The sequence below is a fragment of the Vigna unguiculata genome, chromosome 5 (assembly GCF_004118075.2).
Source record: "Vigna unguiculata cultivar IT97K-499-35 chromosome 5, ASM411807v1, whole genome shotgun sequence".
NCBI classification, from domain to species: Eukaryota; Viridiplantae; Streptophyta; class Magnoliopsida; order Fabales; family Fabaceae; genus Vigna; species Vigna unguiculata.
Genome location: NC_040283.1, coordinates 3125212 through 3138897, shown reverse-complemented (window position 1 = coordinate 3138897; position 13686 = coordinate 3125212). Strand labels below are relative to the sequence as shown.

The window sequence follows — 13686 nt, the reverse complement described above, 5'->3', positions numbered from 1 at the left end:
TTATTTAAAGTAGTGATATATGTAAATTATTTTATTATGCTATTTTTTGTATATTATCATTTATTAAAGAAGACTGTTTTAAAATTGAAAGGTGTAGAGGAATTTAAAAGAAACAACCAATCTTCAAAATTTGAGTAAACTTATTATATGATTAATTTGAGCAACTTTCATAGACCATAAGATGTAGTGGACAGTATATTACGAGATGGAAAGAGGCGTGGCTAAAGAAGATCCAGATTCCAAAACCATATACGAACAAGACATTATAGCATAGACAGTGACGAATCTTCAGAAAAAAATTATTGATGCAGTTAAATATATTTTTAATTTTTGAATTTTGACATAAAATAAAAGTGTATTATCCAAAATTTTGATATATTTTAATTTTTAAACTTTCAAAAAATAATGGATATATTTCTTTTAATTTAATTACGTTAATTTTTTTATATGTCAAATGCGTTTTTGTAGTATATATTAAAACAAAAACGTGTCAAATCATGTAAACAACTCAAATGTTAACATGAAACGCATCTACACTATAAAAAAAATTTAACATAATTAAATTAAAAAAACTAAAAGAAAAAAATTTTAATTTCACGTCAACATTCAAAAATTAAAAATGTATTTAACACAAGAAATATACAAAAATTTTTAAAATATCAAATACATTAATATATATATATATATATATATATATATATATATATATATATATATTACCTATATAAAAAAAAAAAATTGGGAGAAGGGAGGGGGCCATCGCCCCCTGTACCTACACTAAGGTCTGGTCATCGGTGTAAAACTTTGGTCCATATAAACATTACACATATACATGTATAAAGGAAATGAACACTTGGGAAGTAGAAAAGCACATTTAAGAAAATGAAAACGTTGGACGACAAAATGTTAAGTTAAAATAGAAAAAAGATGTTATTAAAAGATACACTTATCTATTTAAATTAAATTCCCATCTCTTCTTTACAGAGGTATACATATATAATTTATAATAGATGCTTTCTTATATAAACTTACATTAATTGTGAAATGCGATTGACCTGATATTTATATGGTGAGAAGTCTTAATTGATGTTGATGTCTGATTATTATTATTATTGTTACGGTGAGAAATACTTTTAAGACTATGTTTCACAGTTCATACAAAAGACAGATTTCTTTTAATTTAACGACACATATAAGTCAAAGGACATACATAAGTCAAATGATAGCTCATCGAAACTAGTCTTCACTAGACATAACGTGCATGAAACCCCACTAAGAATATTACTCTGTCAATTACGTAGAAAACATGAGACCCTCAGTAAAAAAAATTAAGGTAAATATGACGATTTTAACATGACAGTTCTAAAAAATTGTCATAATTTATTTTATAATATGACAGTTTCATGATTATCATATTTTGTATGTAAATTATGATATTTACCATTGTCATTATCCTATATTATACTATTTTTTTTCTCATTGCAGGTATCTTTTGCCTGCACTCATCTTTCCCTCTCATTTTTTTTGAAATCTCTTATTTATTCTATTTTTTACTAAACAAAGATCGGTGAATCTCTAAAAAAAACAAAATCCTTGATGTTTAACCTAAAGTCAATTTAATCCTTGTGCTCATTTTTTCAACTCAGTGGACCTTGTCTCTTGTCGTCAGCCAACGACAAATCTTCATGAAGCTTACTAGAACTATTGCAATTGTTGGAGCAGTACTCGTTGGAGTCGGGTTGAGTTGAGAAAAATTAAGTTAGAGATGTTAAAATGAGTTTCAATTTGTTAGTCAATCTAACTCACCATGGGTTCGAGTCGGGTTGAGTTGAGAAAAATTAAGTTTTTTTAGAAATGGATTAAACTCAACTTGGCTTCCTTAACATACAGATTAAACGGTTTCGAGCCGGATTGAGGGTGAGTTGACCTACTTAATTCACCAACATTTTTTTACAATTTTTTTTAATAATTAATTACTACTCCTAATTATATAGGTTCACAATTTCATATTTTTAAATGTTAAAATGTTGCTCAATAATATTTGAATAGTTTAAATGTTTAATTAATTTGATTGTCAAGTTATATACATTAATACTTTAATATTTAACTATAATCTTTATAGTAAATTGTTCAATCAAACTGTCTTATAAACAAATTTTTCTAAATTAGCATTACAAATATGTGTAGTTATTTTTATTTATATTTTTTTGAATAGCATGACAGAAAATATGTAATATTAGCCATGTTTTCTTGGACTATATGAACATTTTTTTGGAAATAATTCATTATATATTGGTAGTGAGCATGATGAAGATATTGGTTCTTGATTTTCCTGTAATTGTCATCTCATGGATTGCTTAAAAAATTATTTAAATATATGAATACTTAAAAATAAATACATAAATATTTTTTTGATGTGGGTTGGTGAGCCAACCCACTTAACCCACCAACCTGTGGTGGGTTGAGCCGGATTACAAAATTTCTGGTTCACCATAAAGTGAGCCGGGTTAGGTTTACTCATTTTCAACCCAACTCGTGGCGAGCCAAACCGTATGAGTCGGATTGACCCACTTTAACATGTCTCATTCTTTTTCCATTTCTTCAAATTCAATAATGCATATGTGCTTACAACAAATATATTTCGCTACAAATTTTTTTTTTAATAATTAATAATTATTAGTATTCAAATTTAAATATGAGTTTAAGTCTATCATTAAATAAAAATAAAATATTTGAATACAATCAAAACTTATAATTCATAATCTTAAAATTTGGAATCGAAGATAATATCTATCTATTATATGTGTGAGTTTGAATTATGTGTTATGTTTTTAGTAATATTTTATAAAAGACTCATCAATTAATGATGAAGACTATGAAAGACAAAAAAATCAGTTCACATGATCATGTTTTGAATTATTTTTAGTTGATTTTCAAAAATAATTAAATTTGTTAATATTAGAATAGTACATGTTATGAATTTTACATTTTTCTAGTTATCAATATTTCTATTTATTTTCTTATAGTTTGTTGTCTCTGGTTGTGCAAGAAGGAAGTTGATTATCACTAATAAATTATGAAAAAGAAAAGACAAAAATGTAATCTAAAGAGATTTTCTTTAGAGTCTCGTTGTGTTGTATATTTGGCCCACCTATGGAGATATGGAGCATTAGGGTGTAAATTTTCTTCTCTTCGAGGACATATACATACAAGTTTTCTTTTGTCCTTCGTTTATAATTTGTTTTCATTTTTCCATGTATAAGTTGACTTCATTTAATGAAGTTAGGTGGATTTCTTTGTAATTTATGAATGTGTTTAACGTGTTTTCGAACATAAACCTTATAATCCTTTAAGTTCATATAGTATTACCATCATAGTATTGATATAACTTTTGTGTTTTCTTTATTTTTATGTTTGCTTTTTGTGAAAAATATTTAATAAATGCTTAAATGGAAGTAACATATCTATTCTTTACCCAATGAGAACAAAAACAAGACACAAATCTCATATCTCTCATGTGATTTACTCTCAATCACATCTTTCTAAGTTATGTCATCTCCTATATTATTCTACGTTACTCACCTAAACAATTTATTTTGTCATTATATATTAATAAATGAATTTTAAGTCTAACTCAATCTTATAAAATTAATTTATAAAGAGAAGTTTGGACTCACTTATACACTATAAATCATAATAGAGCACTAACCTTGATCCATGAGAGATCTTGTGAATATGCGTTCTTCAAATTTATAATCTTGTGTGTTCTTCAACCACCGTTTCCCAATCTATCTCTTTGCCTTTCTTTCTCTTCTCACACGTACTTGATGGGTTACAGTGAAAAGAACCTTATGGCCAGAGACAGAACCCCAATTCCTTTTATAAACCAACGTCCATCAAGTTGGTTTTTATTTTATCTTTATCTTTATTTTATTTTATTATCACTTCCCATAATAATAACCAATAAGTCTTTATATTTTATTAAATCACAATTGGCCCCATCATAATATTTCAAATGAGTCACTTGTCAGGTTTTTACAGAGGGGGTTTCACTGGGAAGAACAACACCAATGAGATCTGAGCTTAACCACATAAGACACTGACACCACTCTCAACCCAAAACCTTAAGGCAATGGGTTTATGGGCCTTGATCCTTATATGGTGCTCTACTTTCTCAATTCAATTCTGGTCAATGTGGGACTTAGACTCACACTTGTATTCCTAACAATCTCCCCCTCAAGGGTGAGTCCCTTCAATCACATTGGTACACCCCCCTCCAGCGGAAGCTGCCCAACCACGAGTACTCCTTTTCTGCCCTTTTTCTGTACCGCCGTTATTCTTAACGGGACACGCTTTACCTGAAACCCTTATCTGGGACCCTTGCCAGGAAGACTTTCGATACTAGGACCATACTGGCACTGCACTCGTTTGAGCCGGTATTAACCATCGGCTCTGATACCACTTGTCAGGTTTTTACAGAGGGGGTTTCACTGGGGAGAACAACACCAATGAGATCTGAGCTTAACCACATAAGACACTGACACCACTCTCAACCCAAAACCTTAAGGCAATGGGTTTATGGGCCTTGATCCTTATATGGTGCTCTACTTTCTCAATTCAATTCTGGTCAATGTGGGACTTAGACTCACACTTGTATTCCTAACAACTAATAGAATTAATTCGTCAATTAATTCTAACATTCTCCCACTTGACTCATATGATGTCATAACATTATGTGATTTAATACATAAACATAATGCGCAATAAAAGACCTTGCATAAATTGGTTCCATCATTATTCATAATTAAAGATACAGACATAATAAGAGTCATGGCGGTCACACATCATTTGATCGACATGATCCCTTCCATGTACTACTATATCATCCCTTTCTCCTTAATATGACCTTAAAAACGAGAAGTCCATAATGGGTTCAAACATAATGTCATTTTACAAAACAATAACATAACATAATTTGTTTTCTTCATCATAATTTGCATGCATAAACATAAAGAAGAAAACACAGATTTCAGAAATTTATACATTAGGGAGCTCAAAGTGTCACATAAACATTCAAAAAACATTAACATTCAACATTTAACATTCACTAGTAGACATAATGCCCATATTCTTTACATGACCAGCATACAATTTGGGCGGTAACCCTTTTGTTAAAGGGTCAGCAATCATAAGATCTGTGCTAATATGTTCTATTGACACTTTACGTTTCTGAACTTCTTCTTTAACGGCAAAGTATTTCAATTCCATATGTTTAGCACCTTTAGAATACTTGTCGTTTTTAGAAAAGAAGACTGCTGCGGAATTATCACAATAAATTTTCAGCGGCTTGGAAATACTGTCGACTACTCCAAGTCCTGAAATAAAGTTCCGCAACTAATTGGCCTGAACTGTGGCCTCAAAGCATGCCACAAATTCAGCTTCCATGGTGGATGCAGCAATGACAGACTGCTTCGCACTTTTCCATGAAATCGCTCCTCCGGCTAAAAGATACACATAACCAAATGTAGACTTTCTTGTATCCACACAGCCGGCAAAGTCTGAATCTGTATAACCTATCACCTCAAGGTGATCAAATTTTCTATAAGTAAGCATGTGATTCTTTGTTCCTTGTAGGTATCTTAAAACTTTCTTTGCAGCTTTCCAATGCTCCAGACCTGGATTACTTTGGTATCTACCAAGCATACCAACTGCAAAGCTAATATCTGGCCTCGTACAGGTTTGAGCATACATCAAACTCCCAACAACAGATGCATAAGGGATATTTTCCATCTGTTTCCGTTCCAAATCATTCTTTGGACATTGCATGAGACTAAACTTGTCTCCTTTCTGTATTGGAACAGGAGATGCTGAACATTTATCCATTCTGAATCTCTCTAAAACTTTATTAATATATGCATTCTGAGACAAACCTAACAATCCTTGTGATCTGTCACGGAATATTTCTATTCCTATCACATAGTATGCCTCACCCATATCTTTCATTTCAAAGTTATTAGAGAGAAACCTCTTAGTCTCACTTAATAGACCAAGATCATTCGTCGCAAGCAAGATATCATCAACATACAGAATCAGAAATATAAACTTACTCCCACTGACCTTCAGATATATACACCGATCAACGGTGTTTTCCTTAAATCCAAAGGACACAATAGTATCATTGAACTTAAGATACCATTTGTAACATCCCTGGCGTACCACGCCCAGAGCATGTCAGGTTACTACAGCCCGATGCACCCCAACCCCTCACCCTTCTCCGTCCATTCATACTGGGTGGGTTGTTGCCAGTGGGAATCGAACCCCCAACCTGACCTTTAACACCTCTGGCACACCAGCAGATGCTACCAGTTGTGCTGGTAGCATCTGTTGGTGTGCCAGAGGTGTTAAAGGTCAGGTTGGGGGTTCGATTCCCACTGGCAACAACCCACCCAGTATGAATGGATGGAGAAGGGTGATGGGTTGGGGTGTATTGGGTTGCAGACCTAACACAACCGGTTTGAGGGTGGCAGGTGGGATGCCTGGTAAGCCCAAGAGGATCCGGGGGTGTTACACCATTGCCGAGAAGCTTGTTTAAGTCCATATATCGATCTCTTAAGTTTACACACCATGTGCTCATTTCCTTCTTCAGCGAACCCCACCGGTTGGTCCATATAGACATCCTCTTCTAAATCCCCATTCAGAAAAGCAGTTTTAACATCCATTTGATGTAACTCAAGATCATAATGAGCTACTAATGCCATGATAATTCTAAAAGAGTCTTTCTTAGAAACAGGCGAAAATGTTTCCTTATAGTCAATGCCATCTTTCTGAGTAAAACCTTTGGCAACAAGACGGGCCTTGTAACGTTCAATATTGCCTTGAGAGTCACGCTTAGTCTTAAAAACCCATTTACACCCAACTCTCTTGCATCCTTCTGGCAATTCCACAAGGTCCCATACGTCATTATGTGCCATTGATTTAAGCTCATCTTTCATGGCATCTAACCACTTATCAGAATTATCACCATTAATGGCTTCTGAAAAAGAAATTGGATCATTATCAATGCTTAAGTCATTTTCTGACTCTTGTAGATAAACCACATAGTCATTCGAAATAGCAGACTTTCTATCTCTGTGAGATCTTCTTAATACTATTTCTTGTGGTTGTTCTACTATCGGTTCATTGTTAACCTCAGGATCAGTAATTTGTTGTTCTTCTTGATTGTTGTGAGTTTCTACAACATGTGGAACAACAACTCTTGATAAAGAAGTACTAGTTATAGGAACTTGTACTCTAACTTCCTTAATCTCCACATTTCGTGAAGCTTCACTCCCACTGGTTTCACCATTTTCAATGAACCGAGCATTTCCAGTTTCAACGATTCTTGTACTATGGGTAGGACAGTAAAACATATACCCCTTTGATTTTTCTGGATAACCAATGAAAAATCCACTGATTGTTCTTTCATCCAGTTTCTTTTCTTGCGGATTGTATATTCTTACTTCTGCCTGACAACCCCAAACATGCAAGTGTCTCAAACTGGGTTTCCTATTCGTCCATAACTCAAAAGGAGTCTTTTGAACAGCTTTACTAGGAACCCTGTTCAACAAATACATGGCAGTCTTTAAAGCATACATCCACAATGATACGGGTAAACATGAATTACTTAACATACTCCTAACCATATCCATTAAGGTTCGATTACGTCTTTCTGATACACCATTTTGTTGTGGTGTGCCTGGCATTGTGTATTGAGCACAAATACCACGTTTCTCAAGGAACTTAGCAAACAGACCAGGGTGTTGTCCACTTTCATCATATCTTCCATAATACTCACCACCTCTATCAGACCTTACGATTTTCACCTTTCTGTCTAATTGTCTTTCCACTTCATTTATATAAACTTCCAAGGCATTTACTGACTGAGATTTCTCATGCAGTAAATAGACATGTCCATAACGCGAAAAATCATCAATAAAGGTGATGAAATACTTCTCTTTATTGAAAGAATTTACATCAAACGGACCACATATATCGGTGTGTATGATTTCAAGAAGCTGAGTGCTTCTCGTGGCTCCTTTCTTTGTGTGTTTAGTTTGTTTGCCTTTAATACAATCCACACACACATTCAGATCAGTAAAATCTAAATCCGGAAGAATTTCATTCTTTACTAATCTTTGCATTCTTTCTTTGGAAATATGTCCCAAACGTTTATGCCACAAGAAAGCAGATCTTTCATCCACTAAACTACGTTTAGTGCCAACATTGTGATGCAAAGTCATAAGAGTTTCAGCATATAAATTATCCAAATTCAATTTATATAAACCATCATAAAGTGTACCAGATCCAATCATAAAAGTACGCTTAAACAAACTGAAACAACCATTCCCAAACTTAAAAGAATATCCAGCAATATCAAGCTTAGACAAAGAAATTAAATTCCTAGTGATACTAGGTACATAAAAAGTATCCATAAGGTCTAAGTGATATCCAGTGTCGAGGATTAGACGATAAGTCCCGACCGCTTCCACTGGAACTTTCTCTTTATTGCCCATGAAGACAAACTTCTCATTTGGGTTTATGGTTCGGGTTGTAAGAAATCCCTGCATCACATTAGAAACATGAGTCGTACATCCAGAATCAATCCACCACGTATTATGGGGAACTTCAGTTAAGTTTGATTCAAAACATACGTAAGCATTATGCTCACCTTTCTTTTCGAACCAAGCCTTACGCTTTATGCAGTCCTTCTGGAAATGTCCAGACTTCCCGCAGAAATGACATTTGTCATTTTTCTTCTGGATTTTGGTTGAGGACTCGTCAATCTTTAGTGGTCCTTTACCCTTTCCATGTTTCTTAGCAACTTTCTTTCCAACAGCTCCTTGATTCTTCACATATTGAATAGAGTGGCTTCCTAAGTTCTTCAGTCGGGTCTCCTCCTGAACTAGCATACTGTGCAATTCATGCACATTCCACTTGTCTTTCATGGTGTTATAGTTCATCTGGAACGGACCATACTCAGACGGTAATGAGTTCAGAATGAACTGCACGAGAAAACCTTCATCCACTGCCATTCCTAAAGACTTAAGTCTTGCTGCGATATTTGTCATCTCGATCACATGCTCATGCATAGTACGCGAACCGTCAAACTTCATAGTGGTCAACGTACTCATCAGTGTCCCAGCGAGAGACTTATCAGCAGTTTGGGAGCGCTCTTCCACAAATTTCATAAATTCTTTTGCGTCATCAGTTTTGGGAAGAGCTGACTTTATATTGCTTGCTATGCTCATTCTCATAAACATTAAGCTAAGTCTGTTTGACCTTACCCAGGCTTTATAATGGGCTTTCTCTTCATTGCTACTAGCATCCGTGATAACAGCCGGCTTTTCAACTAGAAGAGCTAGATCAAGATCCAACACACCTAAGTGAAATTGGACTTGCTCACTCCAGTCAGGGAAATTCAACCCATTAAAGACTGGAACAGACGAAGCATGCGCGTATAAAGATACCGGAACAGAGACTGCAATTAACACATGCCTAACATTAATGCTTTGAGTCATAAAACTAAACGTAAAAACAGATTCAGATATAAACAATCATTCTATGCATACTAATGTTCTCCTTTGGGAGATCCACTAATACACAAACATAAACATAATGATGCTAATCACATTATAACATTATTGATAATTAAAATATGCATCAACTAGAATCACCTACTACCTTTGGGTATATAAATAAAACTAGTGACGCATACAAAATTATCTACAATCATGTTCATTAATTATGAGAACAATTAATCAACCTTTGGGCGATCCTTAAATGTCTTATAATTAATGAATTTTAATTAACCCATAAATTTAATTATTCATAATTTAGCATCCATACTATGGGTAATTAAAATAAAAAACATTAATAATTTGAAATTATATAAACATTAAAATTTTGGCCACTTTGGTGACTAACAAAATTTATCATACTTAATTTCAAATAAATAAATACACATTTAATTGCTATAAACTTTATATAGCATACTCATTAATTTTAATTTAACAATAACAAACATAAATATTATTGCAAATTAAATAAAATTATTAATTATTTTAAATAAAATAATTAATATTAATTTTATTAGTGACATCAACTAAATAAAAGCATTACACTTTAATTTTAACAAATAAATTAGCGGAATGTAACTACACATGGTGGTGCACGTTCACACAATAATAGCATGCGTTCACGGTACTGGTTTTAAACTTTCGTTCACACGTTCATTCACACTTTCATTCACACAGGGTAGTGGTTTTAACGGCACACTTTCATTCACACGTTCATTATTCCAAATTAAAATAATAATAATAATAATAATAATAACACTTTTGCACATAACAGTATTATTATATCTTCATTCAATTGCCAATTAAAAACAAAACACCATTACAGTAAATTACAGTAAAGCACGCGCACGCATAAATTCTGATTAATGGCAACAGTGGATGCAACATTTTAATGGCAGCAGCGAAAAACGGTAAAACTCCTAAATTATATAATTAGGGTTCATCAAAATAAATTGCAAAGCATAAATCTTAAAATCCCTAAATTCTTGATTAGGGTTTATCTTATTAGACATTAATACATAATTGGAAAATCATAAATCTTATAACCTTGCTCTGATACCACATGTAAAACTTAATTAAGGATTTTTAAGATTTATAATTCTCACACGATAAATCATAATAGAGCACTAACCTTGATCCATGAGAGATCCTGTGAATATGCGTTCTTCAAATTTATAATCTTGTGTGTTCTTCAACCACCGTTTCCCAATCTATCTCTTTGCCTTTCTTTCTCTTCTCACACGTACTTGATGGGTTACAGTGAAAAGAACCTTATGGCCAGAGACAGAACCCCAATTCCTTTTATAAACCAACGTCCATCAAGTTGGTTTTTATTTTATCTTTATCTTTATTTTATTTTATTATCACTTCCCATAATAATAACCAATAAGTCTTTATATTTTATTAAATCACAATTGGGCCCATCATAATATTTCAAATGAGTCACTAATAGAATTAATTCGTCAATTAATTCTAACAATGTCATCTCCTATATTATTCTACGTTACTCACCTAAACAATTTATTTTGTCATTATATATTAATAAATGAATTTTAAGTCTAACTCAATCTTATAAAATTAATTTATAAAGAGAAGTTTGGACTCACTTATACACTATAAACTCTGGTCAATATGAGATTTCCAACACATCCATTAAGGTATTTATATTTCGAACGGACTAGACATTAATAGATGATTGGAAGTGGTTCAATAGCGGATAAAACGATAAGTCTAACAAACAACAAATCTAATTAAGATAGAAGGAGAAAGCTGCAAGGTTGATATAGAAAAAATTAAGATTCACTTTACTATTCACTCAAGGTATAAATATTTTATAAATTAGGGGGTGCAGAAAGAAAAAACATGAGGTGCAGGAAGTATCAGCTCTCGTTCCAACGTATGTTTGACCTTATATAAAGTCAATATAGACTTCGAACATGTTTGACCAAATGTTGCTACGAAACCTTGGTGCTTTGTTTCTACAACCCTGTTAACCAAAGAATTACTGTATGTCACTATTAACCAAAGCTTTGGTGACAACGCTCTTGAAACCAAAGAATATCGAATGATATTTTCCATTGCATTCTTTAAATTCTTAAATTTATTATTATTTTAATCTGTATACATATTAATATTATTATTTAAACAGACGTTGCAGGTTATAGTTGAATTAATTTGATTCACACATTGCAATTTAGAGATTTCAGAGACTAACTTCGTACATTTTGAGGATCAAAATGACCTCTCACAAAAATGGAAAAAGGAAAATTGTGACAGAGGCGGTAGTTAAGTTCGTTGTGCATTTCACCCCCTTTGAGTTGGGCGTGTTCTTGTGGATTGTCGTTTTGATTGCTTCTTCATTTCCATAGAAAAACAAATGCGATTTTCATTACCCTCAAATCCCAAATCGAGAACATTCCATTGCCACAATGTCCAATCTTTATCTTATGGTTTTTGTTCTGGTCCCTGCGTTGATGTGTAGCACTGTGGAATCAATGATGTTCGAGCTGAAACCCTCTCACACGAAGTGCATTTCCGAGGACGTGAAGGCCAACGGCTTCTCCTCCGGCAGTTACAACGTCGTTAATCCCAACAATGTCGGCACCGTTCCTGATCATCACAAAATCTCTGTTAAGGTATGGGATTCGATCCTTTTCGGTCGTAATTTTAATGTTTGATTTTCGTTTCTAAAATAATATGAAATTGTTGCTGTTGTTTGTGTTATTGTGCCTTACTATAATCTGTGTCATTACCTCATTGCATCAAACACTTTTCAAGAAAAACGGATATGCCTGATATATATTATTTATCTATTCTAGAATAAGCATAGAAACTAAGATTTTTGAAAGAAACATAATCAAGAAAATGTTTGAAAAAATGAGTGTTCATCGTGTAAATCATCCCATCACAAATCATTATGGGGCAATGTTTTATTTATTTGTATGGTTTTTTTTTTTTTTTTGTTGGCAGGTGCGTTCGCCTAATGGAAATGGTTATCACTATGGGGATAATGTGCTGTTCGGTGAGTTTGCATTTACTGCAGCTGAGTCTGGTGATTACAGTGCTTGTTTTTCGGTGGCAGGACATACCCCGGATACTGTTACCGTTGAGTTTGTTTGGAAAACTGGGATTGCTGCCAAGGAATGGAATAATGGTGGCGGCAGGAAAAACCACATTGATGTAAGTCTAGTCATTGTAACACCTGAAAGATGTTTCATGAATAAGCTAATTCATTCTAAAACACCGTCAGGTTTATAGATTTAAGTACTAGTGTGTTTTCTAACGTGATATTTCTTGACATCTTAGGTAATGGAAATGGAGTTAAAGAAGTTGAATGATGCTGTCACTTCTATCCACGACGAGATGTTTTATCTTCGCGAAAGGTACAAATTCATATATAGTTTCTGCTTTTACCGCAAATTCATATTGGAGACTCATCTTTTTATTGATTACAAGGATAGAGATTTTGCTCAATTTTGATGGCATTATTATTGGATGAATGATACAGGGAGACAGAGAGGCAATATCTTACGGACGAGACTAGCAGCAAGATGTTCAGCTACAGTTTTCTTTCAATTGTAGTTTGTTTGTCTGTGGCTAGTTTGCAACTATGGCATTTGAAGACATTCTTTGAGAGGAAGAAGCTCCTCTAAAATGGGTTTTTCTCATTTGGATTTCTTCTTTTTGACACGTTATTGAATATATGTTAGAATATGTAAAAAAATGTTATATATTGTACAATAAGTTATTTATCAAAAAATTGTTGATTATACTGATTGAATGTAACACTGGATTAGTAAATTTCAGATCTTTTTAAGGTTTACAAAATGTGTACATTGGTTTAAGTTTATATTTCTACTGCTACTTGTTTTAATTCATTGCTTTGAAAACTGACCGAAACAGTTGGTCGGATACGAAAATCTATTATGATTTTATTGTTCGGTTCAAATAAACTATAGACTAGAACTAGAAAAAGTACTCAAAAAATAGAATAATAATAATAATAATAATAATAATAATAATAATAAAATAACGAAAACAATAACCGAAAACTAATTTATATCTGTAAATA

General features: G+C 33.0%; 1 protein-coding gene across 1 annotated transcript; it reads left to right on the top strand.

Moving 5' to 3' along the window:
• The first annotated feature begins 11900 nt into the window (after window positions 1-11900).
• Window positions 11901-13395, top strand: LOC114182958 (transmembrane emp24 domain-containing protein p24delta9-like). The gene is made up of 4 exons (XM_028069769.1): window positions 11901-12250; window positions 12585-12794; window positions 12921-12997; window positions 13123-13395. The coding sequence occupies exons 1-4, from the start codon at window positions 12044-12046 to the stop codon at window positions 13265-13267; spliced, it is 639 nt and encodes a 212-aa protein (XP_027925570.1). The 5' UTR covers window positions 11901-12043; the 3' UTR covers window positions 13268-13395.
• The last annotated feature ends 291 nt before the right edge of the window (window positions 13396-13686 follow it).